The 20920-nt window shown below is 49.7% G+C and overlaps 6 protein-coding genes across 6 annotated transcripts; 3 read left to right on the top strand and 3 right to left on the bottom strand.

Moving 5' to 3' along the window:
• Positions 1 to 1269: 1269 nt before the first annotated feature.
• N7515_002778 (uncharacterized protein) lies at positions 1270 to 2118 on the top strand (the record flags this gene model as incomplete). Its single annotated transcript, XM_056663522.1, has 1 exon — positions 1270 to 2118. The coding sequence occupies one exon, from the start codon at positions 1270 to 1272 to the stop codon at positions 2116 to 2118; it is 849 nt and encodes a 282-aa protein (XP_056525635.1).
• A 270-nt stretch (positions 2119 to 2388) lies between these two features.
• N7515_002779 (uncharacterized protein) lies at positions 2389 to 4254 on the bottom strand (the record flags this gene model as incomplete). Its single annotated transcript, XM_056663523.1, has 5 exons — positions 2389 to 2487; positions 2550 to 2642; positions 2700 to 3520; positions 3577 to 3990; positions 4050 to 4254. Coding segments are annotated over 5 exons (1632 nt in total), but the record flags the coding sequence as incomplete, so codon positions are not given.
• A 1952-nt stretch (positions 4255 to 6206) lies between these two features.
• Positions 6207 to 7481, bottom strand: N7515_002780 (uncharacterized protein; the record flags this gene model as incomplete). The annotated part of the gene is made up of 2 exons (XM_056663524.1): positions 6207 to 6973; positions 7031 to 7481. The coding sequence occupies 2 exons, from the start codon at positions 7479 to 7481 to the stop codon at positions 6207 to 6209; spliced, it is 1218 nt and encodes a 405-aa protein (XP_056525637.1).
• Positions 7482 to 8114: 633 nt separating this feature from the next.
• N7515_002781 (ubiquinol--cytochrome-c reductase subunit 7) lies at positions 8115 to 8910 on the top strand (the record flags this gene model as incomplete). The annotated part of the gene is made up of 4 exons (XM_056663525.1): positions 8115 to 8230; positions 8436 to 8544; positions 8609 to 8662; positions 8821 to 8910. 4 exons carry the CDS (start codon positions 8115 to 8117, stop codon positions 8908 to 8910), a joined length of 369 nt encoding a protein of 122 aa, XP_056525638.1.
• A 483-nt stretch (positions 8911 to 9393) lies between these two features.
• alkA (DNA-3-methyladenine glycosylase II) lies at positions 9394 to 10695 on the bottom strand (the record flags this gene model as incomplete). Its single annotated transcript, XM_056663526.1, has 3 exons — positions 9394 to 9457; positions 9514 to 9636; positions 9746 to 10695. 3 exons carry the CDS (start codon positions 10693 to 10695, stop codon positions 9394 to 9396), a joined length of 1137 nt encoding a protein of 378 aa, XP_056525639.1.
• A 4166-nt stretch (positions 10696 to 14861) lies between these two features.
• ecm33 (GPI-anchored protein Ecm33) lies at positions 14862 to 16155 on the top strand (the record flags this gene model as incomplete). The annotated part of the gene is made up of 3 exons (XM_056663527.1): positions 14862 to 14916; positions 14976 to 15807; positions 15861 to 16155. The coding sequence occupies 3 exons, from the start codon at positions 14862 to 14864 to the stop codon at positions 16153 to 16155; spliced, it is 1182 nt and encodes a 393-aa protein (XP_056525640.1).
• Between the last annotated feature and the right edge of the window lie 4765 nt (positions 16156 to 20920).

Genomic DNA, 20920 nt, shown 5'->3' on the forward strand with positions numbered 1-20920 from the left:
CGGTCGTGGGGTGGAGCAAGATTAGGCAGCAATAAGGTGCGATCCGGGTCTGAATGAGCTATAGACCAAGAGAAAGTGACGCTGATAGTAGCAGAGAGAAGAAGGGAATAAGCAGAGGGAAGACTGTAGAGGTGGCAATCTTCAAAGGGCAGGGAGATGTTTGCGATGAACCTCTCTGTTTGATTACGTAACGCCGCATGAGCACCCCGGGCCTATTAGAGCCTCACTTCTACATCCTGCGTTGGACTTGGGGCAATAGCAAATACAACTGGTTCTGCCGGTTTGTATTTCTTTTTCTACGGTGTTCTATAGTCTATACCTAATACCGTGCCACGTGTAGCTTGGCTTGGTATCTTGGCGCCTGGTGTTAATCCCGACTCTTTTTGTCTGCCTGAGCGAGCTATGGGCTGGGGCTTCTATAAAGAGCTGTTAGCGTATCTATTCCTAGGTATTGTCAGAGATTGAATATCGTAAATTGTCCCTATGGATACGGGGTAGGTCGTTATGAGGGCATACTGGTACGTATATTCCCCTTTCATGGGATTTAATGAGAAGAAATCGGGCAGTACAGTCGTCATGTAGCGTCCAAAGCTGTGCCCGACCTACCTGATCATATGTATAGGTACTTGCCGAATACCTATGTGACCTACCTACTAATGACTGAGCTGAAGCTGGTGGGATCGAGAGTCACTTGATTAATGCCATTCACCACCCTCCAGGTTGAATATAGAGATAGAGCACCCTGAGAAATTCGCAATTCCTTCTTGTTATGGATTACGCTCTATATCGAGTCCAACGGCTTTGAACCATGATCCATTCTTCTTCAGAGCTGCCATCCTGATAATCCCTAGCTAGTATCCATGAGCTTGCACTGAAAAAGAAACAAACTGGCTCTTAAAGGGCTTCTACCAAGGACAATGCCCGCAGCCGATTCCACATGACAACAAAAGCGGCTCTTTGTTCGATGACAAGGACAAACCCTCGACAATGGGCTTTGACAGACTCTTCCAAGGCTAAGTTTGTAGGCAAAGTCCTACGAGTTCAGCAAGTGCATCTGACAATGTATTTATAAGTGAAGATCCACCGGTTCTGAAACTCTTCCTTCCATCCATCCCATCCCACTTCCACGACCCTCAACTCTCAATCACCAATCACCAATCACCAATCACCAACCACCCACCACCCACCACCCACCACCCACCACCCACCACCAAGCCCCTGCTAACAATACCCAGAGAATATAAGCAGCTATATTCTATAAGCAAAATCATGTGTCATGCAATTACTTGGTACTATGGCCGATGCCAGCACCCTGACCCGGAAGCTACCTCTATCATCGCATGCAAGAAAGCCTTGCTTGAGGGCTATGATTGCATCGACGAATACCAAGAGGAAATTCCTTTTGCACTCAAAGGGTACTGTTTGAAATGCAAACTTGATGCACTGACGCTCCGCCAGTCTATTATTCGCAACTGGAAGAGACAGCGCTATTGGGCTGCGATGAACGGCACCTATCGTTATCACAGAGGCGACTGTACCGCCGATGAAAGCGATGATGAAGAATATGCTGCGGAAACACCAGCAGTCCAGTCTCCTGATTTGTCTCGTAGGTCTCCCACTGGGTCGTCAAGGGACAGTGTATCGTTCTATAACGACCCAGCATGCAAGCCGACCCTAGTGCAGCCGGCGATGCCCTACTCATCTTGTAGTGCTTTGGTTGAATATTCTGATGATGAAGAAGATTCCGATGTCGAGTCTTTGCCCTCTTTGGTGCAGGACCCTCCGGGTAAGAAGAGCCAGACTTGGCGGTCTTGGCTCCCTCTTCCAAGTAGGCTGCTGCGGGGACGGCAGAGCCCTTCGTTTTCGGAGTTGATCTCTGACGACGACATGTCCGATGCAGAGCCTTTGCTGGGAACTTCTGGGCCTCGCGAGAACACGAGCCGGCTTCCTCTTCCTAGTAGGCTGATGCGGGGACGGCAGAGCCCTTCGTTTTCCGAGTTGATCTCTGACGACGAGATGTCGGATGCGGAGCCTTTGCTGGGAACTTCCAGATCTCGCAAGTGCTCAGGCCGACGGTCTCGGATTCCCAGGCCTATAGGCAGGGTGCCGCGGACATAGATAAATGGACTTATCGCTTAGAACATTGTTTGGAGTCAGATACCTTATAGCTTGCACTCCTTGTATTGTTAATGAGTATCATTCCATGAGGCTCCGTTGAGAGCAATGTCCACACTCGACCATAATCATTAGCGTACATAAGAGGTTTCGAAGAGAAAATAGTCCATGTAACCCCTCTTCAACTCCTTGTGGTTGAAAGTTTTCATCAAGGATCAATGGTCTAACGAAAGACCTGATTGACCGACATAATAAAGGGCATGACCACGAAAACTAGTTCGTGTAGATTCCTTGCTCGAATTTCTCAGGGTTGTAGAACCGCGCCATGATTGTGTTCCCATTGAAGATACGGCCTTCAAGTGCATTCACAGCCTGATTATTTGTTAGAGATGCACCGAGCAACTGGAAGCAAACCCGAATATCTCAAAGCTTACCCGTAACGCAGACAATGGGCTGGTGAACTTGACGAATACGAGGACTGGGGTTCCGGCGTCGCGAGCGATGAAAACTCGCTCGACAGTTCCATACTACAATCGTATCAAGTCAGCAAGAGCTCCTAGTCACCGTCGACAAGGGAAGCAAACCTTTTCATTACATTCCTCCCCGATCTCCTGCATTATGCCGCCATTGTGACTTCCCTCCATCTCAGCATCCAGGTCCATGCCATCCAGCATTCCCCGGAGAATGATAACTTCGCTCATAGGGCCAAACTTGCTGGTCTCGTATTCGCCTTTTTTGTTGGAACCGATAATCTTGCCCCGTCCGGCGGGAGTGACAAAGCCGCCACCCTCGGAATCCGGCCGTTTCTTTCGCTTCTCGACCTTGACTTGCAGGGGCTTCACCATACCGGAGCCGGTAGCGCCGAGCCCAGATCCCTTCGTCCAACCGTACTTGGAAAGTAGTCGCTCTGCAAAGCCTTTCTGACCGGGACGGAGCGATCGTGGTGCGGAGTCATCTTCTTCCTCCCTGTCCGCCGGTTCCTCATCGGCCAACACAGCGTCAAGTTCGGCCTGGGAGGCGGGGATATCATCGGGCGGGGGTGGGAGATTGTACCGAACTGGAGCCCGTGATATCGTGGCGGAGCTGGGCTGGAAGGCGTCCAGAGGACGGGTTGGTGGAGGAGGTAATATGTTTTGTCCGGATGGTTGGTTCTCAGCATTCTGTGGGCGCCGCATGTTTTCGTCTTGAGCAGCGAGATTATCGGGCACTGGAGTGTGTGCTTCGGGAGGCGGGTGAGGTGAGAGAGGGACGTGGCCGATGGTAGAATCGTTGTTGGAGTGCTGTCCTAAGGCGGCGCGGCGAGCAAATGCATCCTCACCAGTCGGGTCATCGGGGCCCACTGCTGTCGGTGGCAGGTCATTGAGATTTGGCGGCGGCGCGAAGCTGATCGGTGGGGTGAATTGTCCTGATGCTTGTTGTTAATCGTGGTAAATAACAATCTGCAATCTGGTCCCAACGTACGCATGCTCGACCGGTCATAGTCATCGCTATCCGAATCTCTGCTTAAGGAGCGCTTGCTGCGATGCGCATACAAGTAATTCTTCCATTCACGCGGTTGACCAAATCTTTCGTCACTCTCTCGATATTGCTGATAGTTCGAGGGTCGATGGGGATCGTAAAGACCATCCCAGTTCTGATAGACTTGCGTTTCAACATGCTTCTTACGCTTCTTTCTTCCGCCGCGTTGCCGTTTCTCGCGCGTATAACCGTAATCGTCGTCTTCCAAGGCAGCCCAGTCGGCCAAGGTACTCTTTGTCGGCACCGAAGCTTGCTTGGCTGAGGGCTGCGGCTGCGGCGCTGCCTTGGGTAAATGTTTCGGTTTGGGCTTAGAAGCTGATTGCTGTGGGCGTCGAGTTGGTTGAAAGCGTAGAGCAGCTGTCGAAAATAAAAGCGTTAAGATAAAACCACTTTAAGGAGCTCAAAGGTGTACATACGATCTTTCAGTAGTGGCTTTTTGTCCGTATCGCCGGGCTGCGGCTCAGTCTCCAAGCTCTGCTTGAAGACAACAGGAGCGCGCGAGATGACGCCAGGTGAATCAGCAGGTTGATCAAGTAACTCAGCATACAGAGACAATCCCTTCTTGGGACGGCCGGGTTCAGAAGCCATGGCTGCGTGGTGTGAGTTTGTGTGCGAGTTGCGACTTGCGACGTAAATCGGTCGACGTCTTTGACGACCACGCGATTGGCAATATTGGAAGGCGGCTGGCGATAAGGCAACTGATAACAATTTTTGACTTGTTTGCACTCCCCACCTATTGTCTGTCTCTACATCCCGTCGATCTCGATCTCCCCCGAGTCCCCCCGAATGCTCTATTACAATTTACTTGTCAACAGATTTTATATGAGAATCATTGACCTTCTATCCCTTCCTTTCAGAGTGTATCCAATGAATCTGTGGTGACTGGTGAAGGACTAGCATAACAATATAGCTGAAGCCCTGAGTCAACTGGGTGTTCACTGAATAGTCCAAGTCCAGATGATGCGACACACTGTCACACACACAATGACTCAACAAAGACCAAGTCCCAAAACATTAGGCAAGCCAAAGGGGGTGAGTGCTGCCTCTCGATGCGAAATCATCACTATCATCCCTTCGTTTGTTGTCTTAGCCACGCTCTAAGGCTTATACATCTGCCCATGATAATCTGTACGGCCTTATCTAACGCCGATCTTGATCAGTCTCTCCACGCCCCTATTGCAGCCTTCACCATGGCTGTCATTCTATGTTCGTACTGTTTTAGCTCTATCCGCACCGCGCGGCGGGATGCCCTAAATCAAGCTCCCAGATCGGGTCAACGTGCTACGCCATCTGAGAGGAAAGACGAGTCCTGGGTTCAACAAGCACTTGATGAAAGTAGGGCGCAGAACAGTGGGAAGGGACGACCTTGATAGCTCTATGAAACGCGAGCATTCTATATGTGCTTAATGGTGCTACAGCTAACCTTCGATCCGCCATGGGCCGTGTGGTACTTAGTTTGCGAATGCATATAATCGTCTGTTCATTGCTTTGTCCGTATATTGGGTGCTATTTATGTAAAAAAGTGGCAAAGACCAAACCCATTAAAGACAACATCTCTCCATATTCAATCAGAATTTTCAGTGTATGAATGATCATGCACCGGGAGTCTAAGTGTGTTGACAACCCAGTTCAATCTTGAAATTGTTCATCATGCGAATAGGTAGGAAAGATGTCGACTCGACGAGGGGATTTGCGGGTGACGTGGAGAAAAGAAAGAGCCCAGAGTGCCTTGGGAAGTACCAAATGGCTACAGAACCATTCCAACAGCTGTCTGAGAAATCAAGGATGTAAGGAAGTTAGTGAGTGAGCCTGGTCAACACAACCGACTGCTTGGTTCGAGATGAATCCAACCCATTGAAGTGATTGAGCATCGGGATGTAGACATTAAACACCCGAAGAACGAACACCCGGTATGTGTGGCAGTCGTCGTAGAAGAAAAACGCGACTGGGTGAAGTGGGAAGGAAGAGGAAAAAAATATTCGCGCCAAATTTGAATACCGTGTCACGTGCCTACCCCATACCCTGGTGGGCCAGCGCAATAGAGAGCGCTTCTTCCCATCGTAAGTTACCTTACCAGATGATAATATGAAATTCAACTCGACATTGTGGAGATCTAGTCTTGCGATTGATCTAAATGTTTACTCATGAATGTGTATTGACTAGGTAGAATAGGCAAGCATGGGCTGTGTATGTACAAAAAAGAATATGCAGAAACCAGGAAGATGGTAGATAACAACCAATAATAAGCAGCAAGCAAGAAATACGCCATGTAGAGCCAGGGAGATCTTTCAGCTGGCATAAAGCAAGCACGTGAAGGCATGTGATACTGGCTCACATGTCCATCTCTGCCGAGACCTTTGTATGGGCTTGGAATGCGAATGACCGTAATGCACTCGCTAAAGAACGATACGACATACTAACAGACCGCCTCGCCCATGTCTATACAGGTGGTGAGTTGACAAAGGAGAAAAGAATTTTGGCGAGAAGCGGTGATGCAGTATCCGGGATGCGATACTGAGGTGGAGGAGATTGAGGATGATGCTGTTCTTTCATTTCTTGCTAGATCATGAGTATTAGATAGAACCCCGTGCCTCTTCTTCCATCACAAGCTTCTGTGCACCCTCATGCTGCAAGGTATTGATTTGCTTCCGCAGGTATTCATAGGTGAGCATGGTGGTCATAGCAGCCGGAATGGCCCGGAACAGGTTGACGCCGATCCCGGAGTAGAAGCCACGCCAGCCCTCCTCATGGAGGATTGTTTGGAATGTGCGCACCATGCCATTATAGCGTGGGCGGCTGGCCATTCCGTCTGACGAGGAGATACCCTGTGACTGGCCGCGGTCATGTGGATGTGACAATGCGCCGCGGAACGCAATCTCTTCATGAGATGCCGCTGGTACAGTCCGCTGCTGTGTTTGGAGTCGAGTGCGCAAGACTTCGTGTGGGTATGTGACTGTGCTTGCACAAACTTTGCTGAGGAAGGTCGCGAGAGAGATTCCGACCCAGTGTGAGCTACCGGTATCAGGGTGTTCTCCAATACCGTAGCCTGTAAATGCCATTTTCAGATATTCGTACAGTGGGAATTGGATGGCCACATGGGTCAGTCCCAGCAGAGCCGGGGTGAGACCAGAGTAGAAGGATCGAAGACCCTCGACTTGGTACATCTTGCGAGCGGCATCCCATGTGCCTGAGTATCGCCAAGGGGCTCGCGCTCCTTCAGCGTTTTGTTTGAGGCTCTGTGACATGAGTCTTGTTTTTATAACCCAAATGGGGTTCGTCACAATCGTTGAACATGCACCGGCCGTAATCGAGGCATAGCCGCGGGATAACCACCAGCTTCCTGCAATTGAGTCAGTACTAATTTGCATTCGGATCCCTCAGTTTGGGAGGTACCAACCTGTCTGGTCATAGAAATATTCACGAGTTCGGTCATAGACCGCTAGATAAACAGCCCACGTTGGGAGATATCCTAGCAACATCGGTCCTAATCCTTGGTAAAGGCCGCGAATGCCATCGTCTCGCCAGATCCTCCTTCCACTCCCGAGCATCCCCCGATATAATTGCGCCGACGCAACTTCTTTTGTTCCCCGCCGGAACCCGCCCTGAGCTTGGAGCTTGGTTTTGATGACATCGAGAGGGCATGTGACAATACCGGAGGCCACGCCAGCGCTGGCTCCGCAGAAAGGTGCTATATAAAAGTTTGGGATCTTGGTGGAAAAGATTTCGAGGCGGGTTTTGAAATCAGAGGTCGGCACGGCGAGCACGTGTGAAATATTGTCGGCATTTTGAGACTGGGTTTGGTCTTGAGAGCTGTTCGGAGCGCTTCGGCCGTTTGAATCTGAAGTCATCTTGGTGGCCAGCGCTCACGTAGCTTGTCGGGCCGTATGAATCAACGAGGGCTCCCGGACACGAGCATATCGGGTGCTCGATCCGGAACCCAAGGACCTATTTCGAAGCAAGCCGAGAAGGAAAGTAAACTTATCGAAACCGACCAAGTTTGGATATAGAGTAAGGAAAAAGAGAGTGAGGACTGTGTGAGGGTTCCTGGATCCGATGGTTACCGAAGCCGGTGTGGCTGCTCGATGCGCAGTCCTATTATCTTGCAGGACGGTCGGTGGGCGGGGTTATCGGCACGAGCAAGCTTGTCGGTTGAAGCAGGAATGGATGGTTGCTTTGGGTCTCAACAAAGACACAGTCTGCATAAGCAATCGATAAGTTCGAGAAGGGCTATGACATAAGAACCCCGTTTGCCCAAGTGTGAGGTGAAGTCCGCCGATTGATTTCCATCATCTATCCACTGGCTGCCTGAGGCGTATACAGTCACGTGCCTATGGCCTTAGGCGTGGAGATGCCGTTTCAGGACTAGCGTTCCGAGCTCCGTTTTGCACAACCTCGCAACATCGGGTCATCTCGTGTTCCAGTCGGATAGCCTCTCTAACCCTTCACCACACCCACGTCAATTGGGATACCCGGGATTCAAAATGTCTGCCCCTTCGCTCGCCAGTTACATTGTCAAGCGCCCCTGGCTCAAGCGCTGGATGACCCCTCTCTCTCACTGGTACACCGATGCCGCCGGCTACAGGAGACTCGGGCTCAAGTAAATCTTGCCCTCCCATATCGAAAACCACCCGACCACGAGCGATTGACGCAGGAATTGGGGATTGTCCGGTTCGATTTGTCACGCAGCGGTGGCATTTCTTTTGAATGCGATCGCAGCATCGTCGAATTTATCCGGCGCCCCGGTTCTGCGGATACCGCTCGTAACAGGGTCCGACAAAAGCACTTGCTAATCGCTCGACTAGGTTCGATGACTTGATCCCCGAGGAGAGCGAGAACGTCCAGAAGGCCATCAAGCGTCTTCCGGCCAAGGAGGCCTATGACCGTGTCTTCCGTATTCGCCGTGCATTCCAGGTTCGACCGACCCCCTTCCTCTATATCCGATTCGCGCAAAGGCTAACCAATGTGTGATTGGCAGTGCTCCATCTCCCACACCCTTCTTCCCGCCAACGAGCAGATCAAGCCCGAGGAGGTCAGTCCCAGCATCCAAATTTCCCTCTCCCCGCATTAGTCTCCATATCGGCCAATCCTGTTGCACGGATTTGTCACATCCACCTCGACTCAGTCTCAGGCATCCACGTCGATCCACTCACATCAGGGAACTCCATGCTAATGGTATGAATCAAATAGGACGTCGAGTACCTCAGCCCTATCATCCGCGAGATTGAGAAGGAGGCTAAGGAGCGTGCGGACCTCGACAACCTTGTTGTCCGCAAGTAAGATGTTGCTGCTTTTCGATAGACTGTGAAAACAAGGGAAAGGGGTAGCATGGTTGTGGATTCTATAAACGCCGGGTGTGCTTTCTTCGTAATGAAATGGGTGCCCGTCGTTGTCGGCGACCCATGTCTTGGTTATGCAGCCTGGGTGTACTGATACTGTACAAATCGATTTCTTTGCGTTTAACTCTCTTACCAATCGTAGTTAGCAAACAGTATTTGCAATCTGTCTGTTTTCAAGATTCAAGTTTGCTTGTTGCATACGTCTTGAAGTGACTGTCAGCTTGGGCACTAGCCGCCGACAATATGTGGCTGCATGGGTATAACACGTTCTATTATTCTTGGCAAGCCTAACCACCATTCAAGATCAAATCTCACACTGTAAACTAGTATCACATTGTAATAAAGCGCGGGTTGAACGCTTGATCAAGCTTTAAATTACATCACGTCGAGGCCAATATCCCGCAGCAGGCTTCTCATACATCGCTCAACCGCCAAGGACGGCCACATCGACGTCCTCGATCCGCCACATGTACCACATGAACAGACTTCTAATTCAACAGTGAGAATGTTTATCAATGTCACGAACAGACAGGGTCGGACATACCTGTATGGTGCAAACTTGGCACTAAGTTCCAACATATCCTTTTCACTCATATACTTGAACTTACCACCACCTTTGCCTTTGATCTTGCTCACATCGCGGCCCATAAAAGCAGCACATCCTCGTCTAATATGGCGTCAGTAGAAAGTCTCACTGGGCCATGAAGATAACGTTATCTGGCCCCCGGACGGAAAGCCTGCCTGGGAAGGAGTGAAAGAGAACAGTATCAACTTACTGCACACCCAGATCCCCCGTAGAAAACACATCAATCCGCTTCAGTGCAAAGACAGCAAACATCTCAACCGACCACTTCCCCAACCCCCGAACAGCAATCAGCTTCTCAAGGAGCTCCTCATCCGTAGCCTTTGCCAGCATCCTCGCCCCAAGCTCCCCACTAGCAAACTTCTCCGCAAGACCTAAGACATACTCCGCCTTGCGCTGCGACAGCCCTGCCGTGCGCAAAGTCGGTATATCACACTTAGCGACCTGATCTGGCGTGGGGAACTTCTGATGCCGATGCCCATCCGGCGCAACAGTATCCGGCAAATCAAACAGCGTCAGGAACTTGTTCCGAATAGATTTTGCTGCCGCGCCGGAGACTTGCTGACCAATTATACTGCTAACCAAGCTGTTGAAGGGGTCGATTTCCTCTGCCAGGCCGGCGGGCGAGAAGAGCGGACATGGATGCTGTGCAATGACTGGTGCGAGGCGTGGATCTGTGGCTATGAGGTGCGCGGTGGCTTTCTCGAGTAGCGTACCTGTTGTGGCTGTTGGTCGGGGGAGTCCGGTTTTCGAGGGCGAGGCATCTTCCGCGTGCGCTGGGTAAGCATTTACTGTTGAGCCGTGCGGGGTTATGAGGGTCGCGTTTGTTCGGTGCGGGTCGACAGGGCGGTCGAGGGGAGGAGGCGTTTGTGGTCTGAGGATTGGGGCGTTAGTGGGTGAGGGATGGTTGTCTAGTTCTTGTTTCTCTGTGACTGCTGGCTCCGGGGACCAATAGGAGGTTCCTGAGTTTGGCTGTGTCTTTGTAGTTTTGGGTGTTGCCTTCTTGGACTTGGCCGGCGCTTTGCGGGGTTTTGTCACTGCACTGTGTTGTACTCTCGTTGCTTTGCTCGGCGCTGGGCTATGCAGTAATGGTGGCTTGATTGTTGGCAGAGAACCCAGGCGAGCTGAGCGTCTGAGCGTCATTGTTTGAGACCGCAGGGAATATCCTGTTTGGAGAACCTAGGTACTCGTTGTGAGGAGACACGGAACGTTGGAGGTGCGGAGGTGAGAACTTGGAGATTCTAGGCACCCCACGAGTGCCAAGCATGATGACACAATCTCCAATGGCACCTCAAACGGGCAGAGTATGACACGATATTACTATCTTGAATGACAATGCTCGATGTGATGACTAGTTTGTTTCTTACTTGTGCTAGAGAGATCACCATATGCAGAGTGGCTGGTTGGAGCGCGATATATCGTTGAATAAATGAAAATTCATCATTCCAGATTCCTCAAGTGAAGTGAAAGCGTATACCTACACAGTAGATAGATCTTCCACACCAAGAAACGCTGAGTAGCCATGGATACCTAAGTAATCACCGATAGAAATCAGATGATGCAGCATACCTATGGTGCTACCTGCAGCGGAAGATCGGCAACAAGCTCGTTATCCATACCCACAAGTAAAACCAGTTCGGGGGGTATCCCCAGCCTGTCTCTTGATACACTCAAGCCTGACTTGCCCAGTTGTATACTTGATGAAGCCTCTAGTCACGTCCTAGGTACATGAGCCTTGGTATCAGTCGGCTCTCTACTCCCATATGTCAGCGATAAGGGTTCATAAAGTAAACATGAAGGCCTAGACATGGCTGATTGCGTATCGTGGACACATGTACGCCGCACGCGATCCTGCCATGAAGAGCTGTCAATGATGATGTGGGTGAGTCCTATATTGCAATGGTTCCCAACAAAAGGCAAACTTGACGCCATGTACTTCAGCTTTCCCAATATCAACACAATGTTGACGATAGGTGAAAAAACTCAATCTTGATTTCCAAGGTCCATGACAGCAACCAAGATCCATGGAATTAGATATTGAAGACCAATGACAACATTTTCATTAGATCTAGCGCATGACAGTGCCAATCTTTTCCATGCTGTATGTCGCTAAAAATAAACACAAAAATCATCGCATCAAGCCAGACACGCTCTATGGTCAACGATAGCAAATCAGGTTTTAGATTGAAGTATGGACAATGACTGTACCTTGGTATTCTTATTGAGAAGTTACGCGATTGGATAATATATACTCCGCTGCAGTGCAGTCCCAAGGAACTATTTCATGGACACCGGGGTTGAAGTTACTGTAGCTATTCGGATCCATGGTAGGGCTGTAATACACACAGCCTTGGGATACAGCACGTTGAATCTAGGATACCAAGCGACCAAGCTTGCCAACCTTTCATCTATGCAATCCATGATCGACCAATAAAAACCAGATTTTAGCATGTAGACCAAGCGTTCGTGAAATCAGTTCAAACAAGAATGAACCCCTGATTGTGACACCACCAGCCACAAAACCTCAGAAGGCACACCCCCTTCACATAACTGGAATTCGCATCTGCCTAGCCAGATCAAGCCGTAGTAGGTAAATAAACATACCCCAGAGTGGTCGGGGTAGGGTATTCTGCATGTTTTCTTCCCAGCCGTGGTCTCGTGCTATGGAGAATGTGGCCATTGACAGCCCCTAGCTAAACAGACCCTCGTTCCTGAGCGTTCCACGCATTCCGGTGCGTGGCCAGCAGCCTGCCAGACAGACAGGACAGGAATGTTAACTGACTGGCATGAGCAGAAATCGCCATACACATGTGTCTTTTTGCATTATGACAAGTGAATGGCTGCCAAGGTTAGAATGCCAGCTCACAGCCATGTAGGCTTAGCCTGTGGCCGCGCGGTGTTCAGGCCGATGTGTGGCGTACCATTGTCACAAGCACGGGGAAGAGCGAGAAGAGAGACCCACGTTTTCGATTCGTGCAGAATTTTAGAATTGAGTTTTCCCTCCGTAGGTATGATACCTCTCCGTACTGTGTAAGGTACGGAGTAGAAGGCCCGATCTCAACGAAAGAGGCGCATGAAGTGACCCGAATATTCGAGTGGAAGTCTAAGCGATCGAGAAAAACATATCTGTGGAGCTGTCGCAAAAGTGGAGTGAGACGTATGGAGTAAATCGGCTCCATTCTGAAACATTTGCCAACTTTACCGCTGTAACGCTGTCGCTCACAATGGCTTTGTACCTAAACATGGGGTCTCGATAATTGTGTAAGTTATGGGGGAGTTCGATTCTCAAAGGATCAATTGACCTAGAGCTAAGAAAGACATGCGATGGAACTACAAAGATTCGCCGGGCCGATGAAGGTCTACCTAAATTTGGCTTGATCGTCACGCCCTAATTGAAGCTCCTGAAGTCTGACGTGGTACTGACAGGTAAGTTTATTACCGAATCGGCGCACAGATGGTGAAATTTTCGTTTGTATGTATGGAAAATTTCCCGATCAGCGATTCATCGATCGGCTGGAGCTGCATCATTGTGCTTAGAGCTGTGCAGATACGATCGTACCTCGTAGGCAAGGTGTCTTAATATATATCCGACAGAAGCACTTTAGTAGCTCAAATGGTAAGTGAAGCGAGGATTCACACAAACTGTGATGATCAGCTCTTGATCTATGACGGTTGATTGTTGTTCCACCTGCCGGCCCATAAAAAGGGGTTGCTTAGGGAATTGGATCGCATTTTTGAATTTTGATGTTGAGATCACATCCACAAGTTTTGTTGACACCATTGCATATCCCATGAGCGAGGGGCGATCGTTTCGCCTCCCGACGAGCTGTCCCCGTATTTTCAGAGGCAGCTAGGATTGCCAGTAATCCAGGGCGCGTCATTCCAAGGTGCCAATCAGAAGGTGTGCATACCGGGGGCAACCGACGATAGCGGCAGGGGGGTGCGGGTCCATAGAAGGCTTAGATTCTTGTAAATTCAGATCGACCACTAGTTTGTATCAAAGTAAGAAGCTTCAGAGTCGATTTGGACGATGGCATCTTGTGTTTCGTGTAAGAAGATCGTTGACGTGTGTTAGTAACTCAGAGCGAGTCAATGGCTGCCAGGGGCGTGTAGCGATTTTGTTATATCCTTGTCTCATATAGATGCCATGATATCCAATGAGAATTTGACTTGATGCAAAGGAGACTGTGAAGATCAATAGGGGAGTTTCGAGCATGCCCGCTGTGATGACGACAGCGGCACAGTAGTCGATAGTCGATACTTAGGACGGGCCGTTGATAATCAGCTAGTGAACCCTTGGTTGACCATCGCTATCAAGCTTCGTTTCTCGTAGATAATTAGGCTATTCAGGCGTCAACGCTGTCGGGATAATATGAATATGAAGAGTATGTAAATATGAGCTGGCATGATCTTGCATATGTTAACTCCGTATTATCCGGATACCGTGGGCACAGAAGTACGTTTGATAGGTCGAACTTCGAAGCCAAGGCGCATGGCAGTGGCACAGCAAGTTGTACAGAACTACTGTGGCAATTATCATACCATGACGAGTCTGATCACCAAATCTCCAGTCCTACACAGTACAACGTTCGAAAGGTACAGTGTACCTTGCCGAGTGCATGGTCCAATTTGAAAGTGACAAAAACATCTTCCATGGATTGAGGATCAACATCACAGTATGATATCCAATACATGACATTGAGCCACGGAATTGAAGCAGCGCTATCATGGGAAGTACTGTGGTAGACCAATCGATAACCAATGGAGAAAGGGGGCCCTGGGATAAAGGTGGGACGAGGACCAAGTAAACTAATTAGCGCTCAAAAGCAGGAAATGGCCTGGAATCAACATTGAAACTGAAATTTTTGGAGGTAATTTATGGGTATTTGAGTAACTTTTCGTAACATCTCGTAAAATTCCCTCTAATCAGCAAGGTTGAAACCAGTGATAAAATACCTGGCACCGCCCTGATCCGCCGGATGCGGTACTGTGTGTGTTCTTTACCCCTTCGTATCATAAGATTAGAATACAAACAATCTCCACCTCCCCTTTCCCGCCCAAGGCTCCTTCTTCTTCTTCATTCTCGTCTCTCTTCCAACCACATCCATTCGTTCTTACCATTTGAGAGTTCCTGCCTTTTTAACCTTGGCAGTATTTCGCTTCCCCTTCGTTTGAAGCGCTTCTTCTTCTCTATCACTCATTGCGAATTCTATCCAGTTTCCCATATCTCTAATCGGTACGTGTGTCGCGGCCCCTGATCGCGAGCAAAATTCCAGATTACTGACAAGCCTGCATTTTTAGAATCTACCATGTCTCTCAAGTACATCCTCCCTGTTCTGGCTGCTAGCCAGGCCGTTTTCGCTGGTGAGTAACACGTTCCTACGAACAGCCTACCAAACAGTCACTAACAGTGCCTATCGCAGCCGACTGCGGTGACACCAAGATCAAGACTCAGAGCGATGCTGATGGCATTAACACCTGCTCCACCCTCAAGGGTGATGTGACCATCGACAAGTCCTTCAGCGGCGACCTCCAACTCAACGGAATCAAAAAGATCACCGGTGGCCTTCTCTGCTCTGGCGGTGCTAACGTCAGCTCCATCACCGCTTCTTCCCTCACCTCCATCGGCAAGGGCTTCGACTTGGAGGGTCTCACCACCCTGACCCTGCTCGAGTTCGCTGAGCTTGACTCTGTTGGTTCCATCAACTGGGAGGCTCTCCCCAAGCTTCAGTCCCTGAACTTCGCCAAGGGTGTCACACAGGCCGGCGATGTCAGCATCGCTAACACCGGTCTGACTGACCTCAACGGTATCTCCCTCAAGACCGTTGGTACCTTCAGCATCCAGAACAACCGTGACCTGAAGACCATCGACATCAACAACCTGCAGAACGCCACCAACATTATCAGCTTCTCGGGTAACTTCGACACCCTGGAGATCAACCTCCCCAACCTGGGCACCGGTACCAACATGACCTTCCAGAACATCTCCTCCGTCTCTGTGCCTTCTCTTGAGAAGCTCACTGGCCAGCTCGGCTTCTGGGGTACCCAGTTTGAGACTTTCTCCGCTCCCAACCTTACCCAGACTGGTGATTTGATCTTCAAGGACAACAGCAAGCTGTCCAACATCAGCATGCCCGTCCTGAAGACTGTCTCCGGTGGCTTCACCATTGCCCGTGATGACAAGCTGTCCACCATCTCTCTGCCCATGCTCGAGCGTGTCAACGGTGCCATTGACTTCAGCGGTACCTTCAACAAGTGAGTTACCTCGGTATCATACTGTCTAAACGCATAGACTAACAAAACCACAGGCTTTCTCTTGGTGCTCTCAAGGATGTTGAGGGTAGCTTCAACATGCAGTCCACCCGCGGTAACTTCAGCTGCGACGACCTCCGCAAGCTGAAGAGCGACAACGTCATCAAGGGTAACTTCAAGTGCGATGCCACCAACAACAACCCCACCACTGCCAACGGCGGCAAAGGTACCTCCAGCTCCAGCTCTGGCGGCTCTTCCAGCACCAGCTCCGGCGCTGCCTTCATGACCGGTGCCAACGTTCCCGTCGTTGGTCTCGCCGCCGTCTTCGGTGCCCTTGCCCAGCTTCTGTAAGCGGTTGATATACGGAGGAGTCAAATGACCTTGGGGGTTTTGTACAAAAGTCTACCAAGCAACGATTTCAGTATTCGTTCCCGCCGCAGGTGTTACGATAATAATTCGGTCTTTCATGGAGAAAATTCGCGATATGGATTCACCCCGTCGTTCACCAGGAAGGGAGTTCTCATCCTTGTTATTTGTCTTGTTATGTTCTGTGGTTCGCTCATCGCGTCCTAATGCATTCGGTTACACGTTGTAACCTGCTCGTTCTCTTGTCGATTCGCCGAGAGGGTAGGCTGTCAAGCCGGGGAATCTTGGTTGTTGCTTCGCGGTTCTTCGTACTTCTTGTGTAAACTTTCCTTGAGCTTTCTTATGCCAGTAATATTGTTTTTTAATTGCGTGCAGCCTAATGATTGTAATACTACCTTTCTCCTGTTGACCTTGGTCTTAGGCTTGTAGTTCCGTCGTTATCAGAACCAGCCATCCACGTCAGGGTGATGGTCTGCGTATCTCCCGGTCCTTGTGGACTTGAACAAGAGAGCCGAGGGTGCTCATCCACGTACAACCTAATGTTCAAGCGCTCCGGAGCATGGTCATCGCAACAGGTTCCGACCATTCTAGGTACCTACCTGGTACCTGGCATTTATATCTAGAGAGCCTCACCAGATCCAGTCCATATATATATCACTCATCATCACGCGTCAACCTTCCACCAACAGCTACATTCTGTAGGTACACTGCTAACTACCAGGTTCCTTGACTGCTAGGTTCCTCATCAAGCATATACTACGTGCACTTACCTTCAGAACCCCCAGAATATCCCCTCAACATCCAGAAATGAATCCCAAAATCCCGCAATCTCCAAACCGGAATACCCCCGAACCTCCCACCAGAGCCACAAGAGTCCCAATGAAATACTGCGTACACATCTATCAACTTCCTCCATCTCTACCCCCACCTAGCCTCATGAATCTGACATCAGATCCAAATTCACAGGGCAACTCCTTCGCGACTCCTGCTCAATTCCAATCCAGATCCCGAATGAATCCCGGGTGTAGATGCACTAAGCCCAAATGGGCGCACTAGGTAGACACCCGATCGTCGGAGGAACGCTTCCATGTGGCTGGCGTGTGTGATGTGCCGGGGTTGTGGTTATTTTCGATATCTTTTATTTGGTGGTTGTATTTGGTGGTTGTCTTATGTTTCCAGTTTGGAGGTAGTTTCGTAGGTAGTTTCTGCATTGCGTTCCAGACTACATCTGCACATCTTGAAAAGTCCCATGTGCGTTTCAGAAGATCTGACTTGCAGGTATGAGCCCGCGCTAATTCACAAATCTGGGCAAGTTGATAAGTCGAATCCACTCTGGATTGCGTTTGTTCCGATTCCAGAGCCTTGAAGGGCAATGTTGAGGGAGTGTAGCCTTAGGGTTTGATAGACGTACCTACGCAGGAAGTACACATGTAACTGCAACATAAGTTACCCAACTTAAGATATTTCATTAGAGCCGATCGTTCTCTATTTCGGTGGCTGGGAAGAAAAGAGAGAAGCGTCGATCAGTGACGAAGACAGTTAGACCTCGCGGGAATCTTACCCGGGGAGAACGATCTGAATAATCGGGATGGAGATGTTAGGAACTGGATATATACTCGCATATAAGATTGCCGTATGTGTCGACCTACAGGGACTCCAGACCGTGCTAGAGCCTCGATACTCCACATTTCGAAGAAGCAATTATCACCAACGGGATACGAGATCCATAGGTACCATGGGGCTGGATACTTCTACCGGGATGAGTTACTTTTTTCTATCCTTTCTTTGCTTTTTTTCCACTTAAGTTTGACATCTCGGAGTTGAAGCCTTTTTTGAAACATATGCGTTGGCAGTTTCGATCTCTCTGATCGACCGAGACAGACTTCTATGGGATTTACAGATAGCCGAATACCACCGAGAGTGGTCCCCGATTGGCGGGATCTTCGATGTATCTCTATATCTCGATCTTTATTTCGATTCTCTTCGTCATCGTCCGGGGACGTCGGGGATCTGCCAAGACGAACTGTTAAGCGAGAGTGGGTATCAGACCCAACCTTCTTCAGAAAGCCCTACAAGAGTCTATTTAGTCCAGAACGATGAGGGCGATCGTGTTATGTATGCAATGAACATATTGCTGCTTACAGACCGGGCCAGCTCCATCTTACCTGCAATGCATAACTATCAAGGTGGCAAAGCAATTCTACCACTAGCCCAACATCCCCCTTCCTTTCGCCTTAACCTACTAGAATCTCGCATAAATCTGATGCATGTCCAGCTGAAACGAGCAAAAAGGAAAAAAAGTGGTACCTGAATAAAGACGCACATTGGCTCCACAGCCTCTACATCCGCCTTGCATTAAAGGCAACCAGGCCATCCAGGTAACGGGGTCTCGAGAGTCCCCGAGCGCACTTGCAAATCATGTAGGAACCCAGATCCGGGCGATCTACAAGAGGTACAAGAAGGTTGGAGACAAAGTACTATGCCTCCGCACTGGTTCATGCTGTATGTTCTCGATCGCAAACCTCCACGGGGGACATCCTAGCTACAGATGTTCATGTACGAGGCATGCGCTGAAGTAGACATGTCAGATGCGGCGAATTTGAGTTCTATTTTTATTCATTTCCTATTGCTGCACTGTCGCTAGATCTGTGGGACTAGGAAGTCGTCCTTGCAGGAGCCGGTGGTGGCTGCACCGGGGATAAGATTTGGATGTCTGCATTGCGTTTGTACCTGCGCGGATATCGAGACGTGCATGCTCGTTTTGGGATTTAGGTTGGGTTCGTTGAGGTTGGGGATTTGGTACTTTTGAAAGATGTGCTGTAGAACCAGAGTCCAGAAGGTATACTCCCTGGACAGGAGACTGCAAATCAAAGACCTTGTGTGAAGTGAAGATAGGTAACTACATAGATCTGAGGTCCACATGGCTCTTGTGGTCGATTATGGGGATCTGCCCTTGCTGGGGTCTACCGATATTGGACCATGCGTTGTAATGTACCGTGGCAATAATTTGAAACACTTGCCACGGGTGAGGAGGCATGGCAGGGCAGTTCGTGGATATTAAACCTTCCACAGCTAATAGATCTGGTCTATACATTGAACCCCTTCCGTCGTGGCGAGTCTAGCACGAGTCTGCATTTCTTGACTTGGCAGGAACGGCCTCTGTTTTCTACACAGTAAACTGATAAGGGAAATGCATAAATACCTTCTGAACCTCGGTATAGCATCGAGACTAGCCGATTGCCTTTTGCGGCGCACTACGGAATAAAGACTCGGGTGGATACAAACAGTGAGAGAAGAAAGCGATATCTTCGATCTTTGTAGCGATGGCTGCATGGTAAAACAAGGAAGCGGATCTCGCATAGTGCATCGTGCATGAACAGGTACTTTTTGTACCCGTTCGATTCCTCGCTTAGGTCTCCAGTCACCACCCCCAGGGCCCTTGTCAATTAACCTACAAGATTCCAAATCAGGGAGGAAATAGCCGCATCGACATCTTCATCCACTACTCTACGCTATTTACACTATTCAAAGCAGAGTCGTTTATATTGTCCCCGCCGTCATCCTTGACAGTTGAAACTTGACAGGTCAGGGCACGGGACGGGAGCGGCTTACTCGAGGACACTATTGAGAATACACTCTTCTAAGGAAGGGATTTGACATGCTTATTGGTTCTGGCGTCTATTGTAAGCTTTGCCATGAACTCTGTGGGTGTAACCTATGGCTTTGGTCCCCTTGCTAGAGCCGCTGGGATCCCGTCTATGTAAATGAATAGTTACTCCATCACAGATGTAGACAACGTTGTATGGGCGAGGGGCTAGAGTCTATGAGGTTCATGACCAGTGACAGCCGGGGAGGCGTCAGTACGAGGGCGTGCAAGGTACGATCGACGGCGGAAGAGTAGTCGACGCATATACATCCACGATGAACAACGCACACATACTCAGGAACAAGGATGTGCCCCACAGAACTAAAACGAGACTAGAACGAAACCATAAGAAAAGAAACCTTCGTAATCGAACCCAGGGATCGGGGTCGAGCTCTGAACTAGGTAAAGTCAAACCTTGGGAAGACCCTACGCCATTCGGAAGATCCGGAGAGAAAGACCCTAGTATGCAAGCCACTTGAACTGGTAAACTGGTAAAAGGGATGACAAAAGCAGAATCTGAGGTAAGAAGATCGCTGGGGTCCAGATGGGTCGGGGAAACTCTCCAGCCTTGCAAAATAGTATACGGTAGCTACAGTAGGGACGGGTGTAACAGGGTTATGTTGTGAGTTTGGTCTTTGCCTCGAGCGATGGAACCTCCTGCGTCTTGGTACGTGCCGTCTGCAGGTGGCTCTTAGGCGCAGGCGCGGAACTCAGTTTGGTGCCACCGATCGGTTGCATCTGGCTGTGAACTTGTGGACACGGTGGGAACTGGGGTTTCAGGTTTGGCGAGGCTGCAGAGGTACTGCAGAGGAGGGGCAAGAGAACAGTAAGGTCAGTTCCGGTAGAGTGGTTGTCTGCATGGAATGCATAGAAGTTGCGTGTTCACCATTGACCAATTTGAATGGGGTTCTGCAGTAGGTCCTTTTTGGTGATTCGAGGTGGGGGTGGGAAAGGGTTTGGGTGATAGTAAATAGTAAATACATATCATCATTCATGGAATATTGAAGATGAACGGTCAGAACGTGGGGGACTTAGTGTGGTGGATGGAGTCGCCATGAGGGCTGGTGATTGACGGTTGGCTGGGACGGGAAGGGAGAATATGAC

The sequence above is a fragment of the Penicillium bovifimosum genome (genome assembly GCF_028826915.1).
Source record: "Penicillium bovifimosum strain IBT 22155 chromosome Unknown utg000002l_segment0_segment0, whole genome shotgun sequence".
Lineage (NCBI taxonomy): Eukaryota > Fungi > Ascomycota > Eurotiomycetes > Eurotiales > Aspergillaceae > Penicillium > Penicillium bovifimosum.